This window comes from Cebus imitator, unplaced genomic scaffold (genome assembly GCF_001604975.1).
Source record: "Cebus imitator isolate Cc_AM_T3 unplaced genomic scaffold, Cebus_imitator-1.0 Scaffold272, whole genome shotgun sequence".
Lineage (NCBI taxonomy): Eukaryota > Metazoa > Chordata > Mammalia > Primates > Cebidae > Cebus > Cebus imitator.
In genome coordinates this window covers 2,442,372-2,463,999 of record NW_016107587.1, presented here as the reverse complement: position 1 = coordinate 2,463,999, position 21,628 = coordinate 2,442,372, and the positions used below count along the sequence as shown (strand labels likewise).

At 48.3% G+C, this 21,628-nt stretch overlaps 1 protein-coding gene across 5 annotated transcripts in view; it reads right to left on the bottom strand.

The window, feature by feature from the left end:
* TNS3 (tensin 3) overlaps positions 1–21,628 on the bottom strand; it is a 315,575-nt gene that overhangs the window by 117,659 nt on the left and 176,288 nt on the right. For all 5 annotated transcript variants that reach the window (XM_017500856.2, XM_037728608.1, XM_037728609.1 and 2 more), the window contains 5 exons: positions 20,151–20,263; positions 19,013–19,073; positions 17,081–17,156; positions 4,647–4,776; positions 4,269–4,334 (listed from right to left, as the gene is read on the bottom strand). In XM_017500856.2, coding sequence (XP_017356345.1) covers positions 4,269–4,334; positions 4,647–4,776; positions 17,081–17,156; positions 19,013–19,073; positions 20,151–20,263 — 446 coding nt within the window. The remainder of the gene's footprint in view (positions 1–4,268; positions 4,335–4,646; positions 4,777–17,080; positions 17,157–19,012; positions 19,074–20,150; positions 20,264–21,628) is intronic.

The following is a 21,628-nucleotide window of genomic DNA, read 5'->3' as shown; positions in this document are numbered from 1 at the left end:
TGCAGGGATGATTTAACATATATAAGTCAATAAATGTGATACACCATATAAACACCATTAAAAACAAAAACCATGTGTCATTTCAATAGATGCAAAAATAAAATCTAGCATTCCTTTCTGATAAAAACACTCAACAAACTAGGCATAGCAGGGACTTATCTCAAAATAATAAAAACCATGTATGACAAACCCACAGTCAATGTCATACTGAATGGGGAATGGTTGAAAGCATCCCCCTGAAAAGTGGAACAAGACAAGGACACCCACTTTCACCACTTCTATTCAATACAGCTAGTGCTCGACTTACGACCACGATTGGTTCCGACAGACCGGTCGTAACATGATTTGGTCGTAAGTTGAGTAGGCTATATGTACAGTACTGTGAAATGATGTTATAAAAATCTTTAAGTCATATTTTATCCTAATTTTCTTTCATTATTGTTATATATCATAATTTTCTTTGTTCATTTTATGCCATTTGTATCATCTCTACACCATTTTGTTTCTCATTTTTACATTTGTCAGGTTTAAGTAAAACATTGCATTACCAGTACAACTGGTTTAATATTTGCAAAACATACAAAATTACAAAATACAGGTGCATACAAAAATACAAAATACAAGTGTAAAAAATACCATAGGAAACATTTTCCCAATTGCAAAACATATCAAAATATATAAACATGTACGAAACATTTTATTGGCCGCTGGTGCTTGGCTGCGGATCATTGATGTCGTCATCTGAGGCAGCAGTTGGGGTTACCGGAGTTGGTATTTTCATAAATATGGTGAGCTTTGTCGGAATTGTATGTTTCTTTTTTTCTTCATAAATTTCACGATATGGACGAAACACATCGTGCGCCATCCGTTCAATCCTTGCAAATCGTTTGATGTTTGGGTCCATTGCTTCGAAATGTATAAGAAGTTTATTCAGTAAAGATAAACCGTCTGATAATCCCTTAGTGGTGAACTTTCTTTCTGGCTCCTCCTCTTCTTTCTCTGCTTCTCTGCTTTCTTCTTCCGCCACTCTTTCTTCTTCCAGTTCGATTAGCTCCTCATTTGTAAGTTCTCCGGATTCTTTGTCTAGCAACTCTTCGACATCTTCCATTTCACACTCCGAAGAAAGGTCTTTAGCGAGTTTTACTATTTTTTCCCGAATAGTTTCAAGTTCATGTTCACTGTCAAATCCGTCAAAATCATTAACATAGCGCTTAACACAATTTTTCCAGATGCCATTCATGCACTTTGTTGTCACAGTCTCCCAGGCAGTAGCGATATTCTTGATACACATCAAAATGTTGTAGTGTTTCCAAAAATCTCGCAATGTTAGTTCTGAGTCAGCATCTGTAGCGGATATTGCTTGAGCGAAGGTGGTTCGGAGATAGTTAGCCTTTAATGTAGCAATCGAACCTTGGTCCATAGGCTGGATGAGTGAAGTCGTGTTTGGCAGAAGAAAAACAAATTTTACCTCTGGATGGAGATCGCCTAGATTTGGTGGGTGTCCAGGCGCATTATTGAGTAGCAATAAAATCTTGAAAGGAATATCTTTCTCCAAACAACATTCTCAAACTTGAGGAATAAAACAGTTCATAAACCAGTCTTCAAACAATCCTTGTGTCATCCATGCTTTATGTTGAGAACGAAAGTAGACAGGCAGTGTGTGCTTGTTAACATTCTTGAACGCATGCGGGTTGTCTGAGTGATAAATTAAGAACGGCTTCAGCTTAAACCCTGCGATGTTCCCGCCAAGCAGCAGAGTTAGCCTATCCTTAAATGCTTTAAATCCCGGCATGCTTTTGGCCTCTTTGTGAATATAAGTGCGTGCTGGCATCCGTTTCCAAAATAATCCAGTTTCATCAACATTGAAAATCTGTTCTGCTAGATATCCCTCATCTGTAATTAATTCGTCCAGACTATCAACAAACTTACATGCTCCTTCCTCATCCGCACTCGCTGCTTCTCCAGTCACTCAAACACTATGCATTTGGAATCTTTTCTTGAATCTCTGCAACCAGCCAGTGCTTGCTACAAATTCTTGACTGTAATCTTCCCCAGCACGCTCCTTCAGAGTCTGAAATACACTTCTCGCCTTCATCTGCACAGCAAAAAGACTTAATGGTGTCCGTTTTTGAATTTGATCTTCCATCCAAATATACAGTGTATAGCAATTTCTCCATTTCATGGATGGGCCTGCTTCGTTGCTTTGTTATAACTGTTGATCGCATGGGTGCAGAACCTTTCACAGCTTCACGAATTCTTTCTTTATCTTTCAAAATCATCAACACAGTCGAGTGTGATAACTTCGTATCACATGTGATCACATTCACTTTCTTTCCTCCTTCGTACTGCTTAATTACCTTCATTTTCATGTCGAGATCGATGGCCTTCCTTTTCTTCTTGGCAGCCTGAGGCGTAGACAAAGACAATTTCCTCTTGGTAGACATCTTGGGAGGAGTTTGATGAAAAATATCCAAGACACAAAACACAAATTGCTGTACCAAGTCTGGGATAACAGTTGAAATGGCACACAAGGAGATGGTAGTGCTGCCGGAAGCTGGTCCGCACTGTTGTACGCCCAGCTGGGCAACGTTTGCGCTGCCAGACACGGAGCAGTCGTGGCTAGCGATTGTGGTCGTAAAGTCGAATGGTTGTAAGTTGCATAGGTCGTAAGTCGATCAATACCTGTATAGAACTGGAAGTCCTGGCCAGAGCAATCAGGCAAGAGAAAGAAATAAAGGGAACCCAAATTGGAAAAAAGAAAGTCAAACTGTTGCTGTTTGCCAATGAATGAAATGATCGTATATAGAAACTTAACTGAAGACTCCTCTGAAAGACTTCCATATTTGATAAATTCAGGAAAGCCTCAGGTTTCAAAATCAATGTACGCATATCAGTAACACTGCTATACACTAACAATGACCAAATTGACAATCAGATTGAGAACTCAGTTCTTTTTATAACAGCTGCAAAAAGAAAAATAAAATACCTAGAAATATACTTAACTAAAAAGGTAAGATCTATACAAGGAGAACTACAAAATACTGCTGAAAGAAATCAGAAATGACACAAACAAATGAAAACACATCCCATGCTCATGGATTGGAAGAATCAATATATTTAAAATGACCATACTGTCCGAAGCAATCGACAGATTCAATGCAATTCCTATCAAAATACTAATATCATTTTTCACAAAATTAGAAAAAAAAAATCCTAAAATTCATATGAAGCCAAAAAGGGGCCCAAATAGCCAAAGCTATCCCCAAAAAAAGGAAAAAAATCTAGAGACATCACATTATTGGACTCAAACTATACTACAAGGCTAGAGTTACCAAAACAGCATGGTATAAAAGTAAACAGATCAATGGAACAGAAGAGAGAATCCAGAAATACAACTGACTGCAACTGACTGATCTTCAACAAAGCAAAAAAACATAAATTGGGCAAAATATACCCTATTTAACAAACGGCGCTGGGAAAACTGGCTAGCCACGTGTAGAAGAACAAAACTGGATCCCCATTTCTCACCCAATATAATAAAAATCAACTCAAGATGGATCAAAGATTTAAATCTAAGGCCTGAAATCATAAAAAGTCTAGAAGATAACCTAAGAAAAACTCTTTTGGACATTCATATAAGCAAATAATTCATGACTAAGACCCCAAAAAGCAAATACAACAGAAACAAAAATAAGTAAATGGGACCTAATTAAACTAAAAAGTTTCTGTAGCACAAGAGAAATAATCATCAAAGTAAATAGAACCCAGAGAGTGAGAGAGAATATTTACAAACTAGGCATCTGACAAAGGACTAATATCCAAAATCTACAAGGAACTCGAACAAATCCTCAAGAAAAAAACAAACAATCGCATCAAAAAGTGGGCAAATGATATGAACAGACATCTTTCAAAAGATATACAAATGGCCAACAAACATATGAAAAAGTGCTAAACATCACTAACCATAAGGGAAATGCAAATCAAAACCACAATGCAATACCACCTTACTCCTGCAAGAATGGCCATTGTCATGCCCGAGGCTCTCCTGGCTGAGTGGCTGTGGGCAAGTCACGCCACCTCTGGGGCTTACTGACACAAGTGGGCCTTCTTATTCCACTATCCAATATCCTACGCTTAAATAAAATTAATTACAGGCATCTCCAAATGTGTGCAAAGGCAGGAGGCTAATACTGAAGCCCGAGCGTAGCCATCATCCACCTTCCACCAGTGTCAACAGGGACCCCCCAGTGTTCCACCAAGCTACCTACCTTGAATCTTCTCAGGTGTGGCAGAGAAGACTAACTCAACCTTCCCATAGTCAGGAAAACGGTCATCTGAAAAAAACAATGTATTTTAACACATTTGTGGAGATGATTAACCAGAAAAGTACAGATCAACCTTGTCCCTTATTCCAACCAGTACAGCACCACTCCCAAATCTGCAATAAAGAGGTCCCATGATACAGAAAATATAGGCAGTTTCATTGGTTCTCCGTAATTTTTTTCCCCACAGATCAATGACTGCTTTCTTCTAATTTGGGAGCAATTTTGTCAACAGGCTGAATTTTGGAAAGGTGGTAAAGAGGATAGTGAAAGAATCAACCAAGGAGCTGCTGAAAGCACAGGGCTGCCTGCTCCACACCTCACCTTTGCTGGCATTGTCCAGATCCTCCTTCCCAAACGCCAGCCCGTAGCCCTGCACAGCCCCAGTGTGAAACTGTAGGCGGAAAATGACGTCACGGGTGGCCGAGCGGTATTTCTTGTGGTAGCATTTCACCTGGGTTAGAGAGGGAAAACAAAACAAAGCCGCTGCAGCCAGGACACACGTTCCTGGCAAGGAGCACACTCTGCAGAGGCCGGCACAGTAGGGACCCCCTCTGGACTCTGGCTGGGAGCTCACACTTCCGAGTGGAACTCTGACCCTGGGCACGGGTGCTTGCAGACAGCTGGGGTGCAGGCAGAGGCTGCTGCTGGGTGCGGGGCTCCACAGGGGGCTTCCACGTTTTCCCTGTGCTGCTCCTATGAAACCACAGCTCTGAACACCACCATCACTAGTCCTCAGAGAGGCCACACCTAAACCCCTTCAGACCGAGAGGATGTGCCCTGATTTGGACACATCTGAAAAATGGAATTCCGTGGTCTCTTTTTTCTAGACTTTAACGACTGATTGTGATAGCTCTTCTTTCATCTCAACGCTCCATGTTGTAGCTTAAGGCCTTTTGTTTTCAAAAAAGAAGCAGCCGGTCATTACCGTGTGTACTATGCCAAATGATTATGTGCACACTATAATTTAGAGACAGAGACACAAAGAGGGAGGAAGGGAGAGAGGGAGACCCGGACAGTGTTGGCATTTAGCTTCCCATGCCTGGCTATCCAGAGGTCCTGTTGGTGAGCATGTGAGATGTGTTCGGAATCACCCTGATGTGATTTGAACTCAAGCTGGGGTTCACGAGGTTTCCAGGGTGCAGCTCAAGCACCCTAGATGATTGTGCCAATGAGCCAAAGGGTACAGCTCCCCTCTCCTTTAGATACTTGGCATGTGTGAAACGGTGGGCAGAGCAGGAGCCTGAGTGTCCCGCCCTGCCTTTATTTATTTATTTATTTATTTATTTTTATTTTTGAGATGGAGTCTCGCTCTGTAGCCCAGGCTGCAGTCCAGTGGTGCGATCTTGGCTCACTACAACTCCTACTTCCCAGGTCCCATTTCAAGCAATTCTCCTGCCTCGGCCTGTAGCTGGGATTACAGGCACACATCACCAAGCCGTTAATTTTTGTATTTTTAGTAGAGATGGGATTTCACCATGTTGGTCAGGCTGGTCTTAAACTCCTGATCTTGTGATCCGCCCACCTAGGCCTCCCAAAGTGCTGGGATTACAGGCGTGAGCCACCGCGCCCGGCCTCTGCCCTGCCTTTATAACCGGTGACTCTCCTGCCTCTTGTGACAGTGCACAGCACTGGCATCATTGGGAGGGTTATCAGGCCATAGACGGGGGAGCTGCAGGGACAGGGGCACGCCTCACTCAGAGAGCAGGGGCAGGACCACCAGGAAGTGGCACTTTCCCGAATCCGCAGGGGGTGGAAGGCCCTGGACAGGCTGGATTCTGCTCTCCGACCAAACCATACACAGGCAGAGCCCTCCCCCACCACAAGGCTGTGGGGTAGTGACTATCGGAGATAGCCACGTTCCCATAAAAGAGACTTTTCTTGGAGAAAGATGGCTTTAAAATATCACATGCCTCACAATGGCAAATGAGAAGCCACCGCAGCAGATGTGATCTGGACCAGCATGCAGGAGGACACGGCAAGCAGGGCTCTGTCTTCCCTAACCAGAGGACTGTCCACTACAGGAACGCAAAGCCCAGCAGCCAGCCCCAGAGGCAGGGAGCTGTGACTCCAGCCAGACCCACAAGATGTTTACCTTTGTGCTATCTGCAAGGAAAGGGACTGATAAATAAACCAAAAATTGTAAGTAAGACTGTGGAAGGATGTTCCCTGTTGACAAACTCGTGCTGACCTCCCTCCACAACCTGGCGCTGGCAAGGGGTGCTGTAAACATGAGGCACTGGCCCAGGCATGGCCTCCAGGGACCGAGGAACCAGGGCATTTGCAGCTAGAGAACTGGAATTGTAAAGAAATGTTGAGGTCTCAGCTTGCTTTTCCAATGGCCGATGGCACACTGGCCACAAATCTCCCACCTCTGTCTGAGACTGTCTGACTTCTCAGCAAGACTCAATACTGTCCTTGCAGGGGTGCTTCCAGGATGTTCTGAGAGCATCCGGGACCCTCCCTCACTATACCGGCCACCCATCAAATGCTTCCGCCTGGGGCATGTTGTAGAGACACCAGGAGGGAGGGCCTTCTGGCACACACGCCCCCACATTGCTAAGGATGACAGCACCTGCCTCTCCCTGTCTGCCTTCCTCCCACTGGGTGCCTGGGAAATGGGGAGTGAAAGTGCTTACGGTAGAGAAAAGGAAAAGAGAGGGCTCAGTTCAAGCCAGTCTTGCTCTGAAATTTCATAAATACTTAAGAAAACCAGAGATTTAAAACAACACCACAATGTGAAGCAGCTGATGGCTCACAGAGTTAGAGCAGCCTGTGCTGCTGTGGGCCCCAACATCTGCCCACAGGAGTCGGGAAACTCCTCAGTAGGCAGCTGTGGGCTCAGATTCCTCAGGCGGGGAGTGTCCTGGCTGAAAACAGAGGGAGCCACCTAAGGGGCACTGTGGAATGTCCCCAACCACAGCTCACTGTGCCCCTCCCGTCAGTACCACTCCACCCAGCGCAGGTCTTCCTTCCAGTCCAGAACCCGCCTTCCCTCTCCAGGAATCCAGGATGCTCCCCCAGGTCTTCCTACTGCCCCTCATAGCAGCTACACAGCAATCCCAGCTCAGTCCACACACCAGAAGGGAGGAGAAAGCAGGCCACTGTGCCCGGGAGGGATGGAGGGGCAACAGATGAGAATCTGCCTGTCCCAAACAGGTTCCTCTCCAGGACCCGTGTGATTCTCCTGTAAGATTCCTATTTTTCATAGCACAAGCTTTCAAATACTCCTAAGGCTCCGCAGTGAAAGAGTGGTCTATCCCACTGGCAGGGAAAAACTGCTGCCTAAACTCACGTGGCCCTCTCTTCAGGGCTTTCTCTCGGTATTTCAATGCTATCCTTGTTTACCGGCTTGAGATCCTAACAGCCTTATCATACACACTCCATTTCATATTAAACCTCTTTCCTCTTGATCAAGAGAGGTAAACACCATCCCTCCAGTCCTCCTGACCAACTCATGAACTGACTCTCACTTCTTCTGAAAGACACGGAAAACCACAGGATTTTCCCTAACTCACGGCTCTCAGCAACCACCATCAACACAGCAGGTCAGATGGAGACAAAATCCACCCACCAACCACGAGCCCTCCAGAGTGTACAATAATTATGTATTATCTACATCAACAGATCTTTTTAGGACCAATGGCAAGAGATCAGAATTATGCTCGCAACACGTAACAGAAAGAACAATCAACATGGTACTTGGTACGACGGCCCCCAAATGCCTCCCTTTGAGATACAAACGTAATGCAAACATTTCATCAAGATTAGAGTGATTGAGTCTGCAATTTTCCCTTCATCCCTCTAGTTTTACTTTTGTTTACCTGGGTCTCCCCAGAACGTTTCTAGAATATGTTGATCCTTTGCCTTCAGATTTTGGAATATCTGCATTTAAAACAACAATTCAAACATGTGCAGTCACAATTCTGTAGCATAGAAAAATGAAATGAGAAATAGCACGCACTGCACCAGAGGATGTGCACGGCCCGCCACTGTGCTATCTACCGTAGAGTCAACCACAAAAGCACATGGTGTGATGCTCACACCACAACTCGCTGGGGGCGCTCAGATCTTGGGAAAGTTACAGCCTCTTTAGACTTTACATTCTCTGACTACAAAATGATTATTATGATATTGACGTGGCCATGTCGTTACAAAGATTAAATTACATGTTAATTAATTTATAAATTATTACAAATTTATATATATATATATAAACACTACATATTAATACAATTTATAAATCCAATAATGATATGTTATATTTATATGACTATATTATTTAAAGGGCATAAGCTTCTGGAGAGAGGGAACTTGGTTCTCAAAAATTCATGGGGTGAATGATGATCTCAATGGGAAAGGCTGCATGCAGGCACTCTTGCTTTCTTTTAGTCTGATGAAGCAGTTCAGAAACCACAGCCCAGATTTATTTTCTAACAGTGATGTAAAACATGCCTGTGCCGATGACTGGACTGGACAGGTTGTTGGTGACCAGGAAAAGAACCTGCCTTTATGTCGGTGTTTGCTCCTGGGGTACACCATGTCGAAGGGAGGCACGTGGAATTCTCAAATAAGTTATCCATCAATCCAGTGTCTAAAGACAGCTGATGGCTTGCTTAGGGCCACATAAAATAAAAATAATTTCAAGCTCTCCATCAACAAGAGAAAATGCACCTCAGACCAACAGAGTCAAGGTTAAAGGTCTCAGTCCAGGAATGCCAGCCCCCAATTCGGAAGCCAGCCCTCAGGTTCCTATCCTCCCGCAATGCCAGCTGTTGTTAGGCAGCTCCTATTCAGATCCGTTTTCCCTAAATTGACTAAGCAAAAGAGCAGAACCCTCAAAGCATCCCTATCAGAAAAGATTAACATTCTCAACGCTCTGCTGGTGGCGCAGCCGACTGTCTACGTGGGCCTCAAGGAATCCGTGTCCTCAGAGAATGGGCAACAACCACATATTTGGAGGGTAAAAACTTTGCTGGCTAAGCCTCACAGGTCAAAGACATAGGTTGAGCAGGGCTAACACTAACCGTGATTTCACTTGGAGCTGAAAATGACTTCAGACGTTCACAATACCGTAATTCATGACCTAAAGCAATTGAAAGGTGGATAAATATTGGCTGCAAATGAAAACACAACCAAGTCCACTGTGCTGAGATGACACCACGGATTAAGACCCAGCCAATCTAAAAGAGAGAGGGAAAGACATCACAAAATAATGCTGTGATGTGTCCAACAAAGATCTGTAGAAACCTCTCCTGGGGCAGAGTCTCAGGAGAACACTTTCATTTTCCCTGGCCTTGCGTAAGTGCCCTCGCTAAGAAACAACCAGCGACAGCACTATTTGTTTGTGAAAACTTCTTGAGCAGGCATCGCCTTTGTTTACAAGTCGGGTTCTGGAGCCAGAAACCATGAACAGAAAATTCAAGTGGCCGTGGATTTGCCTGAGCAGGGCAGCAAGATGAAGCATGTGTTTGCAAGCCCCGGATCTGAAAGTCGAGACCAGGGAGGCAGCAAGCTGGATCAGGCCCCTGGAGCCCCGCCAGACTCCTGCTGGGCCCGCTGCCTGTGTGAATTCCTGAGCAGGTTACATAACACCTCGGCTGCCCTCCCCATGGCACTGCCTGACTACGCCATATTTACTAAACCTCTTGAGGTCCTGCCCTTTGGAAAGGAGCAGGCTTAGGAATCTGACCTTTTGTGAAAAGCACATTGCAGAGACGGGATGGGTCAAGTGTGCAGCTGGGAGGGGTCGACCAGAGATGGGCTGGCTGTGTCCAGGTGAAGGCAGACGGCGCGTGAGGTCAGCTTTGCTATTGCCTGCAGCAGCACCCTCTGCTAGTAACTGAGTCCAAGGAACGGCAAGTGGGGCTCTGTTTCCCAAGTCACTTTCCGCAGTTCAACTTGACTCTGGCCCTTCCTTCTCTGTGAACTTGACCACCGTGATCTTCACCAACAAGCCCCAGAGCAGAAGCCCTCATGAGGAAAGCCAGGCAGATATGCCTGCAGATAAGGGACACATCAGAACCAAGGAGGGGAACACTCAAAGAGGACAAGAGGCCTTTTTGAAGGAGGATGATGAAGCATGGCTAGCCCGCCGGGAAAGCCACTTCTCACCCTCGAAAGTACACAGACAGCCTCAGAAAATGCCCAGACTGAGGGCGCAGTCTTCAGGGTGTAAATCTATGCACGTGCTTTCTGCTCCTTAGGATCCTCTCCAAGCCTTGACTGTTGCCAAAAGAAATAAAACCACCTGCGTATCTGAACTTTGCACAGAAAAGGTCCTGTGACTTCTTCCCCCATTGGAGCCTTCTCAACCTAAGGTTTGCTCAGTGAACCTGCAGTGGTGCACGTCAAGCAGTCACAGGGCAAAACTGAAGGAAAGGCAAAGTGAAGGCGGCGTGGGCGTCCTGTGCACTGTGCTGAGCACGGCAGAGTGGGTCAACGGGAAGTAGGGAGAGGCCGGAGAGGAGGAAATAGCCATTACTCCTGCAGTGCACCCCCTCAGGACACCCAGAAGCAGCATGAACAGAAGGGGTTGGCTCCCCATCCTCTCTAAGGATGCTTTGCTAAGAACAAGAAATGTGCAACCACATTCTTTTCTTCCTGTGTTGTTTCCTCAGATCATTTTCAGAGAGAGTCAATAGCACTGAGATTTCTGGGCTTCGGCACAACATGCACTCCAGACTCTGATCAGGGTGCTGCCAGTGACACCCTGGGCCTCTACTCTCCAGGTCGACCATGAATGTCAGCTCTGCTGTGAAGCCACTCCTCTGACACGAGGCAAATCGTCTCTCCCACCTGAACCTTCAGCTCTTATCTCCGTGCACCCTCCCTCAAGCTCAGTTCCACCTGCCCTAGCTATCTGCACGCTCGTCTCCCTGGAGGACCCAGACTCCCAGGAGCAGGAGCCCTGTACTGCCCACTCGCATGTCCACTGCCTCCCTTCATTCAGTCTGCATGATGAATGTGCTCAGGATAAAGGCTGGTGACAAACCACAGCCACAGGGGTCAAGCTGTCTATGGCACCTGACTGCACTGGTACTCTTACTAAACTTTCTAGGAGAGGTTTATTTAATAAACAGAGCTGTTACAGGCTAAATGGTATCCCTTCAAAATCCATAGGTTGAAGGTCTCAGTACCTCAGCATAGGGCCATATTTGGAGGTGGAGTCTTTACGAAGCTAAGTTAAAATGAGGTCATTAGGCTGGGCCCAAATGAGTGATATAACTGGTGCCCTTGTAAGAAGAGATGAGGACACAGATACACAGAGGGAAGCCCAGATGAGGGCATGGGGAGAAGACAGCCACCTCCAAGCCAAGGAAAGGCCTCAGGAGAAACCACCCTGCCCACACCTGGATCTCAGGCTTCCGGCCTCCAAGACTGTGGGAGAATCACCTCTGTTGTTTAAGCTGAGACCAAGGCCCACTCTGCCATGCTTTGTGATGGCAGCCCTGGCAAACTACAACAGGGGAAAAGTATGTTAGGCTTCACAGAGATAGATAACTTAGCTAATCACTTCTATGAACATGGCAAGGCAAACGGACCCTCTGGCATGGAAAAGTACACTTTCCAGCCATCACCCACATCTTCCTCCACCCATCTGAAAATGAAAAGATAAGCAAAAATAAGCACAGGGTGTACAAAAAAGGGATCGTAAACACAGGAAGCATAAATCAAATCATAATACAATCCTAGAAAAACCCCATGGGAGGAATGAGCAAAGGCACAGGAAGGAAATTATTTTATCAAACTATCCCCTGTGAACAGATCTGGAACTTCCTACCTAACAGCATTTCTTAACTCATGGACTCATAAAACATGGAATGTTTCATGCCCCCACAGCATAAAACACTGACCTCGAGAGACTCCCAGCTAAACCTGATGCCTGAATTCTAGAACTTTCGCACTCCCGCATTCTTCAGGGTCGTTTGGCTTCCGCTTGGATGCAGATGCACCAGAACACGACACACTTCATCACAGCGTCGTGCCCATGACATGCCTCCTCCAGCCAGCCATCCCCACTCACATAGGAGCCGGCAGCGGACATGTGGCGCACTGTCTCAGTGGTTTTCAGAGACTCTGGCTCAGCTGACTCACTAGGGATGTGGCATCAGCCACTGATTCTCTGTCTATAAGGTGGTGACGATGAGGGCCTGAGGGCCCTCAGCAGTCACAAGCCACTGCCACTCCTCGTGAGTTTCTGAGGTCTACTGAGCATCAGCCCCCTTCTGAGGAGCACGATGACAGACTTTGGAGGCTACGGCTAGAGAGAACTGCCACCCCTGGAGGTGCAGATGGGGTGTGGATTCCAGAACATGGAGCCCAGCTTCAAGAAGGGTGTAGGACACGCCCAGGCGTCTCAAGCATAGAGCCAGACCTCTGACATGGGTGGGTGACATTAGCAAGACAGGAGAGATACAAGAGGGTGATGCGGAGTGTGACCAACAGCGCAGGGTCCCTGGGGATGAATGACGGGGGCAGGAGGATTAGGGACTCCTATATCAGGGACAGGCACTTGGATCTCCTCCCCAGCAGGGAAACCATGGCCAGAGGGGAAGCTGTAGGCTGCACTGCATGGTGAGCAGCTCCGAGGACAGGCAGCTCAGAGGACAAGCAGTAGTGTCCTAGGGAAGGAGGGGCCTCTGTAGGGCCACGATCACGGTGGCTGGAGGCAGGACTCTGTGTCAGATCCGCACGGCTGATGAAATTGGGAGCAGGGGCCTGTCTAGGGTGAAGCCTGAGTTGAGAGGTCAGGGCCGAGGTGGTTGGGCAGTGCTACATCAGGGCTTGGAGACAGAACGGCAGGATTGGCTGGGGCAGCACGAGGTGGCCAGCAGGTTCCAGTGGGCTGAGGGACACACAGTCTGAATGCCAAGCAGATTATAGCCAGCCAGGGGCAGAGGACCGTGAGGAGATAGAAGGCTGGAGAACGCCAGTCCAGGGTGACCTGGAGGCACTGGGGAAGACTCCCAAAGGATACAGGTGGGAGGCCGAAGAAAGGATGCCACCACCTCCTTCACCCACTCACGGCCCCTCTCCGCCCTGCCCACCCTGTTCCTGGACCCGCCTCAGTTATCAAGTGCCAAACTGCCACCTCCACCACAGCCCCTCCAAATCCTGCCCATGCTGCCCGCTGAAAGCCACATTCCAGCTGCTGCAACAGGGGTGCATGTAATGTCTACCCAAACCACACGCTGGGGCTGCAGTGCCCACTACAGGGTGGGACAGGCTGGGACGCAGCGCCGTGGGGAGAGGGCCTGTAGGGTGGGTGGGGTGCCAGGGGTTCATCTAGAGGGAAGAGGCAGTGGCTGCCCCAAAAACTAAGCCACAGTCCAGTCTCACAGAGGACAGTGACCTGGCGATGCCTCAGGGTCACATTGATGCAGTTTCATCCCCTGCCAGGCACTGTCCTGGGAGACTTAGGTGGCCGAGCACATTTAATCCTTACAAACCCTAAGTATGGTCTTCACTGGGCAGAGGTCTACATTTCCCAAAACAAAACATGCAAATATGTAAGCCGTACAAAATCTGGCTTCGACCTTCCTAGACAACGACTTTCCTCACAAGACAGACATCCTAACAACAGCACCTGCCTTGTGGTGCCTGGAGCCTGGGATGCTGCACCCCCATTTGTATAGTAACACCCCTCCCAGCCTGCGGCCAACTCACAAGTCATGCCCCTCTGAGTCCTCCTGTGACCTCTTCCACCCGGTCTCATAAAGGGCTACACAGTATCTGCAGGTTCCCTCCTGCCAGAACGCCCATGTCCCCACCAGGATCCTCCAAGGCAAAAACTGCACTCATGGGCCTAGAGCCAAGCACAGGGACTCAAAAAGCACAACACATTCAAAAAAAGATTACTGGATGAATGACGACAGGAAGGAGGGGCCGCAGAAAGTAATGAGGAGGAAGGAGGGAGGGAGCAGAGAGGAGGAAAAGGAAGAAGGGCAAGAGGAGGAGAGAGAATAAAGGGGGGGTGGGAGAGAAGAGAGGGGAGAAGAGAAGGAAGGAGGAAGCAGGTGGAGGAGGAGCCAGCTGGGAAAAGAAGGGAGGAGCCAGGCAGTGCCCAGGGACTCCCCCACACGCCTGGCTTCAGGAAGACCCTGCAGTTACCAGCGCATAAACAGCCCAGGGGAGAGGGCCCTCCCGTGTGGGGGTGAAAAAAGCCACATCTCAGCCTGAGGGTCACCCTCCATGACTGAGTTGTTCAGCTGCCTCCCATGAGTCACCTTAAAGGAACTGGGCCTTAACAACTCGTTGCTGAAGGCCTGATTCCGGGAGCACCCACCCTTGAGATGCCATCTCCCAGGGCAGGTAGAACACTATGCAAACAAGATGAGGGCAGGTGCAAATCCCACAGCATCGACCCAGCCTGTCTTGGCCTCCTCTTTAAAGCTGGAACACGGGACCCAATACCAGCATGGCTGGAGAAGTAAAGTGCTTCACACAGCCAGTGCTCAGTGAAGGCTCAGGCCCTTTGTCCAATGAGCCCAGGAAGTGTCCCAGGAGAAGGAGCCTCTGGGGTGAAGTCTCCTAGGAAACAAGCCCAGGGCTGCCTTCTGGGGCAGAGGATGTGAAGGAACACCAGAGCAGATGCCTCTCTCTCCCCCCCGAGTCCTCCCTCTCACTTCCAACCACAGGGCCACTGCGCCACGGCTGAGGACAGGCTTCCAGCCCAGGTCCTCCTTCTTAGGACAGTAGAATAGAGAGCTGAGGAAACAGGCATATAAAAACGTATGACAGGCCGGGCGCAGTGGCTCATGCCTGTAATCCTAGCACTTCGGGAGGCCCAGATGGGCGGGTCACAAGGTCAGGAGATTGAGACTAACCTGACCAACATGGTGAAACCCCATCTCTACTAAAAATACAAAAAAAATTAGCTGGGCATGGTGGCACCTGCCTGTAATCCCAGCTACTCAGGAGGCTGAGGCAGGAGAATCACTTGAACTCAGGAGGTGGAGGTTGCAGTGAGCCAAGATTGTGCACTGCATTCCAGCCTGGGCGACAGAGCAAGGCTCCATCTCAAAATAAAATAAAATAAAATAAAATAAAATAATTAAAAAAACATTGGCACACCCCACACTTCAGCTTTCTCGCCTACGAAACAGGAGGTAAAATGTTTATAAAGTGCTTAGCTCAATACCTTGAAAAGGGCTAAGCCCAGCTGTTGCTCCAGGCCTGCCTTCCAGGGCAGCAGAACCCCTCAGCCAGGTAGTGAGCATGTGAAGCAGGACAGACCCGGAGGCCCCAGAGGGACCCTATACGCATGGATGGGTCTAGAGGATCTCTACCTTCATAATCCTTGCTGATTTGATTTCTGTAAGAATTGAGGACCATCAAGGCAGGGAGTTTACCACCTACCAAGCAAAGGTTTTAAAATCCAGGGGTTACAGGAAAATTAGTGAGAATCCTCAAAAACTCTGCATAGGACATTTACAACACAACGAAAAGCTAACGCTCCATTCACCTTATTGCCTTATAGAGCAGTGGGTCTTCCAAGGCCATGAAATCTTCACATTCTATGCTTCTATGCATGCTGAAAGTCATACATATGCCTTAAAAGCTTACCTTACTTCAGATAAGAAAAACTTTCTTAAAATTATTTTAAATGTGTGAATGTTTTGTATTCAAGAAAAATAAAAGGCAAAAATGTAATGGCTAATCTCCTCCAAAACCAACACATTCAAGAGTCAAAATTATCTGGAGAGGCTGGACACGGTGGCTCAAGCCTGTAATCCCAGAACTTTGGGAGGCCAAGGAAGGCAGATCATGAGGTCAAGAGATAGAGACCATTCTGGTCAACATGCTGAAAGCTTATCTGTTCTAAAAAATACAAAAATTAGGCGGCCGTGGTGGCACGTGCTTATAGTCCCAGCTACTTGAGAGGCCGAGGCAGGAGATCTCTTGAACCGGGGAGGCAGAGATTGCAATGAGCCAAGACTGCAACACTGCTCTCCAGCCCGGCGACAGAGCAAGTCTGTCTCAAAAGAAAAAAAGATTATCTGGAGAAATAATTGTTTTGATCATTAATCAAGCTGTAATCATCACACCAGCTGTATTTCACACTTCGGCTATTAACGATACATAAATATTCTATTTCTGCACCCACACTCCGGGAGGTCTGTGATCATGTGAAAGATTGCAAGTTATAGTCAAAACACAGGGTTCCTCAGAAGTGAGTGGCCGAGTTAGGATGTTAATTTCCAGGTTAGATATCTCAAGGGGCTCTAGAATGAAAGAGAATCAAGAACGAAGATTCGTTCTGTCCCTTTCGTTAAAACAGTTTTATTCAGAAAGTTAACGAAATGCCTTAAAGCAGTGGTCACCAATCTTTTTGGCACGAGGGACCGGTTTCACAGAAGACAATTTTTCCACAGGCTGGTGGAGGATGCTTTCAGGATGAAACTGTTCCACCTCAGATCATCATTCTCCCAAGGAGTGTGTAACCTAGGTGGCTCACACACGCAGCTCACAATAGGGTTCGCATTCCTATGAGAATCTCATGCCACTGCTGATCTGACAGGAGGCGGAGATCAGGCAGTCATGCTCCCTCGCTAGGCCCGGTTCCTAACAGGCCACGGACTGATAAGGTCCGCAGCCCTGAGACTGGGGACCCCAGCATTAAGGCAAAGGCTCATTCTTCCTACAGGGCATTTTTGGGGGTTACTGTTTTAGCACAGAGTCAGTTTTTCTTTTTGAGTCATCACCACTGGGAGAACAGGGACACAGCCATGGCTGCGGCCACGGTGGGCACTCACCATGACATCCCCCTTCAGAAGCTGGGCCGGCTCGATGACAATGCAGATCCTGCTGGGGTTTTCCGGGCCAACGTTGCTTTGGATGAAGAAGAAAGCAGAGCATTATGCAACTTCACGATTTCATGGGAAGAATACATGTAGGGAAAAGTAACCCGACAACCAGAAACTCAGAAATCATACAGAATGCCCCTTCAGCCCAGAATCTAATTCCTGAGAATCTAAGTGAATCTAAAAGGCTAAAGAAAGCTCCCAGGCCAAGGAGAGTACTCAAAGCGTCATCGGGGTCAGTGACTAACTTGAAGTGACTAAGGTCCAACCCCAGGGGCCTGAGCTTGGAGACGACCAGGCAGCCTTAGAGGAAGGGGCCCAGGGTGTGCACAGCCACAAACTGCAGGTGCAATTCCAAAGTTAACGTCAGTGCACACACGGCCCGGAACAAACCCAGAAACGTGACAACAGCTCTTTGAGTAGTGAGAATATTTGTTACCTTTATTTACTTTTCATAAAATGTCTGTCCACATTAAAAAAAAAAAAAAAAAAAAAAAAAAAAGAAAGCTTAGAAATGTGTACAGATTTTGGGGATGTATGGCTACCCTCTGTTTAAAATGCAAAGGAGGCCAGGCACAGTGGCTCACACCTGTAATCCCAGTACTTTGTGGGGCCGAGACAGGAGGATCACTTAAGGTCAGGAGTTTGAGACCAGCCTGGCTAACATAGTGAAACACCATCTTTACAAAAATCCAAACATTAGCTGGGCATGATGGCGGGCACCTGTAATCCTAGCTACCTGGGAGGCTGAGGGGGGAGAATTGCTTGAACCTGGGAAGTGGAGGTTGCAGTGAGCCGAAATCGCACCATTACACCCCAGCCTGAGCAAGAGAGCGAGACTCTGCCTCAAAAATAAATTTAAAAAAATAAAAATAAAAAGCAAAATGGAAAGGAGAGAGAAAGAGAAACCACAGTGGTGAGACCCTATCATAGGACTCTCTCCAATATGCTCACAGTAAACCCTCCCTCCCTATCCTCAGGCTTCACATTCGTGCACTCAACTGACTGGGGATAGAAAATGTTGTGGGAAATAAATAAAAAATAAAAATGCAACTACAAAAAAACAGAAATTAAAAAACAATACATTGTAACAACTATTTCCACAGCCTTTACATTGAATTAGGTATTGCATGTAATCTAGAGATGATTTAAAGTATACAAGAGGATGTTCATGGGTCATGTGAAAATACAGTGCTGCTTTTTGTTTTGTTTTGTTTCGTTTTGTTGACTCTCTGTCACCCAGGCTAGAGTGCAGTGGCGCGATCCCAGCTCACTGCAACCCCCACCTCCCGGGTTCAAGTGAGTCCCCTGCTTCCAACTCGAGAAGCTGGGATTACCGCCATGCGCCACCACACTTGGCTAATTTTTGCATTTTTAGTAGAGACGGGGTTTTGCTACCATGGCCAGGGGTGTGGTGGCTCACACCTGTAATCCCAGCACTTTGGGAGGCCGAGGTGGGTGGATCACTTGAGGTCAGGAGTTCAAGACAATGCTGTTTTAAAAAACGCACCTGAACATCACGGATTTGGGTAATCAAAGGGCGTCCTGGAATCAATCCCCCTTGAAAACTGAGGGACCATCGTACTCCAAAAAGCAAATGGCCCTCTCTCCCCTCGAGACTCCACCCACATGTCCCTTAATGGGGCCAATTGGTGTGACAGCCCAAAGACACTTGTTTCGGACAGGAGGGAGGGCTGAAGCAGGAGGGAGGGCCGAGGAGTGATGCCAGAGCACGAGCCACCCCAGGGTTTTCCTCTCTGGACTCTTGTTTGGCTCCTTGGCATCCTCTGACCTGAACCCTCCCACCCTCTTCCTGCGGAACAGGCAGCTGAGGCTCGGCTGCAATTCCCTGGGCTGTCCAGATCCCACAGCAGCAGCACTCACTAGATCCCGGAGGTGTACACGGGCTGCATGGCTTGGTAGAGCTTCAGAAAGGGCCGACACACTGAAAGAGAGGTACAACCGTCTGTAGAGGCATGACCAGGACAGAACAATCCGGAATTTGACAAACAGAAAGAAAGGGATGAGGAGACCAGGAGACCGCACCTGCGGCCTTTGGGGTTTGGGAAGGCAGTGCATGGAGCCACAGCATTGCTGCAGGAAAAGGCCAAACCCGGTCCTAGAAGTCTGCAGAACAGCACAGTTTGACCTTTACCCAAAGGGTTGCAAAGGCTCCTGAATCGTTGAGCCAGGCTGCTTCAAAACCAACCAGCAGCTTGGCAGGGTCACTCTGGCCATGATGACCGGGGGAACCTGAAGGCACAGATGTACTTCAGAGACAGAAGAAACCTGTGAGCAAGCGCACCTGCATGGGACTGGCAAGGAGGGGCAGGGTCCTGAGCCCCGGCCGTGTGCTGTGTGTACCTGCACTGGGCTGGGAAGAAGACAACAGGACCCTGACCCTCAGCCATGTGCCGTATCCTCCTGCGTGGGACTAGGGAGGACGGATGGAATCCAGCTGACCCTCAGTCATATGCTCAGTGCAGCTGCAGGGGACTGGGGATGAGGAGACAGGGCCCCGATCCCCAGTTGTGTGCTGTGTCCATCTAAGTGGGACAGGAAGGAGGGTTCAGGGGCCTCACCCCCAGCTATGTGCTGTGTGCTTTCCTGTGGGGTCATTTTAAAGGAGGAGACGGGCTCATGAGATGTGCCAGGGGGAGGCTGGGTCACATTCATGCCTTGCTTGCTGGCCTTCTTTCATGGCTGTGACCTCAAGGCCAGCTGCACAGCTAACCCACCGGAGCTGCGGCCCAGAACAATGCTTGTCTGCCCAAGTCACTGTGCATACACACAGGGGTATTTCTGATGCCCCTCGCTGGCCGCCTTGTCTCTCCCCTGATTAAGTAATTTGACCCAACCACATAAACATGGTGATCTGTCCACAGAAAGGGGGCACAGTCAATCACCAGGGAGGGGGAGGAGCAGATTCTGGGCCCTCTCAGGAAGAAAGCAGAGGCTTATCTGAATTGAGGGGCCCTGGACCAGCCCCAAGTCTGGGCAAGCCAATCACAGGGACACTCACCTCCACCTGTGTCAAAGTTGGGGGTGCCATGGAGGATGACGAAATGCAGGAACAGGGGAGAGGCATTCATTTTCACAGATCCGGACAGGAGCCCACTGAGGAACTGAACGTACCTGCAAAAGAACACCTGGCTTGGACTTTCCAGAAGCATTCTCAGCCCCTGCTGAGGAGGAAATTCAGGGAGAAACACGTCCTGACTGGGCCTGGGGCTCTGGGAGAGAATCGGTCCCCTGCTCACAGCCAGGGGTTCTCAGCGTGGTGCTGCACCCGCAGATCTGAGGGCTTCCCACCAGTGCACCAGGCACCAGGGACACTGAGATACAACCAGCCTCTCGGCTTGAGCATCCCACACCCGAAAGGCCTTTGTGCCTGTCCACTGAACCCATCACCAGGTAATGCCAGGCCACCAACCATCAAGGTTGCCACTGGCGAGCAGCGGAAAGCAGAGGCCTGGCACACCAGCAGGCATGTGCTCTGTCCCTAGCATTGCACCTGTGGCAGGGTCATGTGACCCAGGCCCGGCGCCACTCACTGCGCCTGCTACTTTTTGCTCACGTTCAGGAGCCCTAAGGAAAGGCTGGAGTCCATTCTCCCCTCCTACCCCGAGGCCTTCCATGCCACGTCTAATGAGAAGAGGCTCTCCTTCCTGCTGTCCCTCTCTCTTCAGGGCCCAGCTCCAAAGGTGAAGGCCACGTAGGCCGTCCGCCTCTCTCTCTCAGTTCCAGGCATCAGCTTCATGCTTCCAACACTGACCCCACACACCTTTCATGAGCATTTGGTGGTTAAGAGGGAAGCTTCTACACTAGGAGCGTCTGACTGCCGGGGTCCTCATGAGGCATGACTGGGGGCAGTGACCGCAAGATAAGCTGGAGGATTGCCAAGCTCTCTGACACTTCCCTGGCTTGTCCTGCCTGCTGGTGCCTTGCCTGCCCTGGCCCCTGCCTTGAGGCCCCTCACCATGGCCACTGCACCCACACAACCTCCACTGTAGCCTGCAACACCTTGCATGGAATCTGTGTTTCCATACCTATCTCCACCAAAACGCTGTAATCTCTGCAAGAAAAACCCAAACAACCAAAAACCCCACAGTATTTAACCATCTATGCATCTCTCTATTGCCACAGCAGACGGAGGCAGGAAGTGTCAGGTGACTGTATTGTCAGCACCTACAGCCATCCTGCCCCAGGCCAGAAACAGCCATCACGAAACTTACTAGTGTTAAGAAAAAAAATATCTCATTATGCTGGCCGTTCACACTGAGTCCATTATTCAAGCAGCTAAATTTGTATATAAACAAACTGAACAAGAGAAGATTTCTGTTAAACACTACCAAAAAAAAATAAATACCCTACTTATAGTCCATCCACTAGAAAAATGTTAGAAAAGCAAGACTGCTTCATTTTAGTTACAATTCATTGTGAGAAACAGGACATGGCAGTGTTTCCATCCTCCTAACACCAAATTTCTCTTCTGCTCTC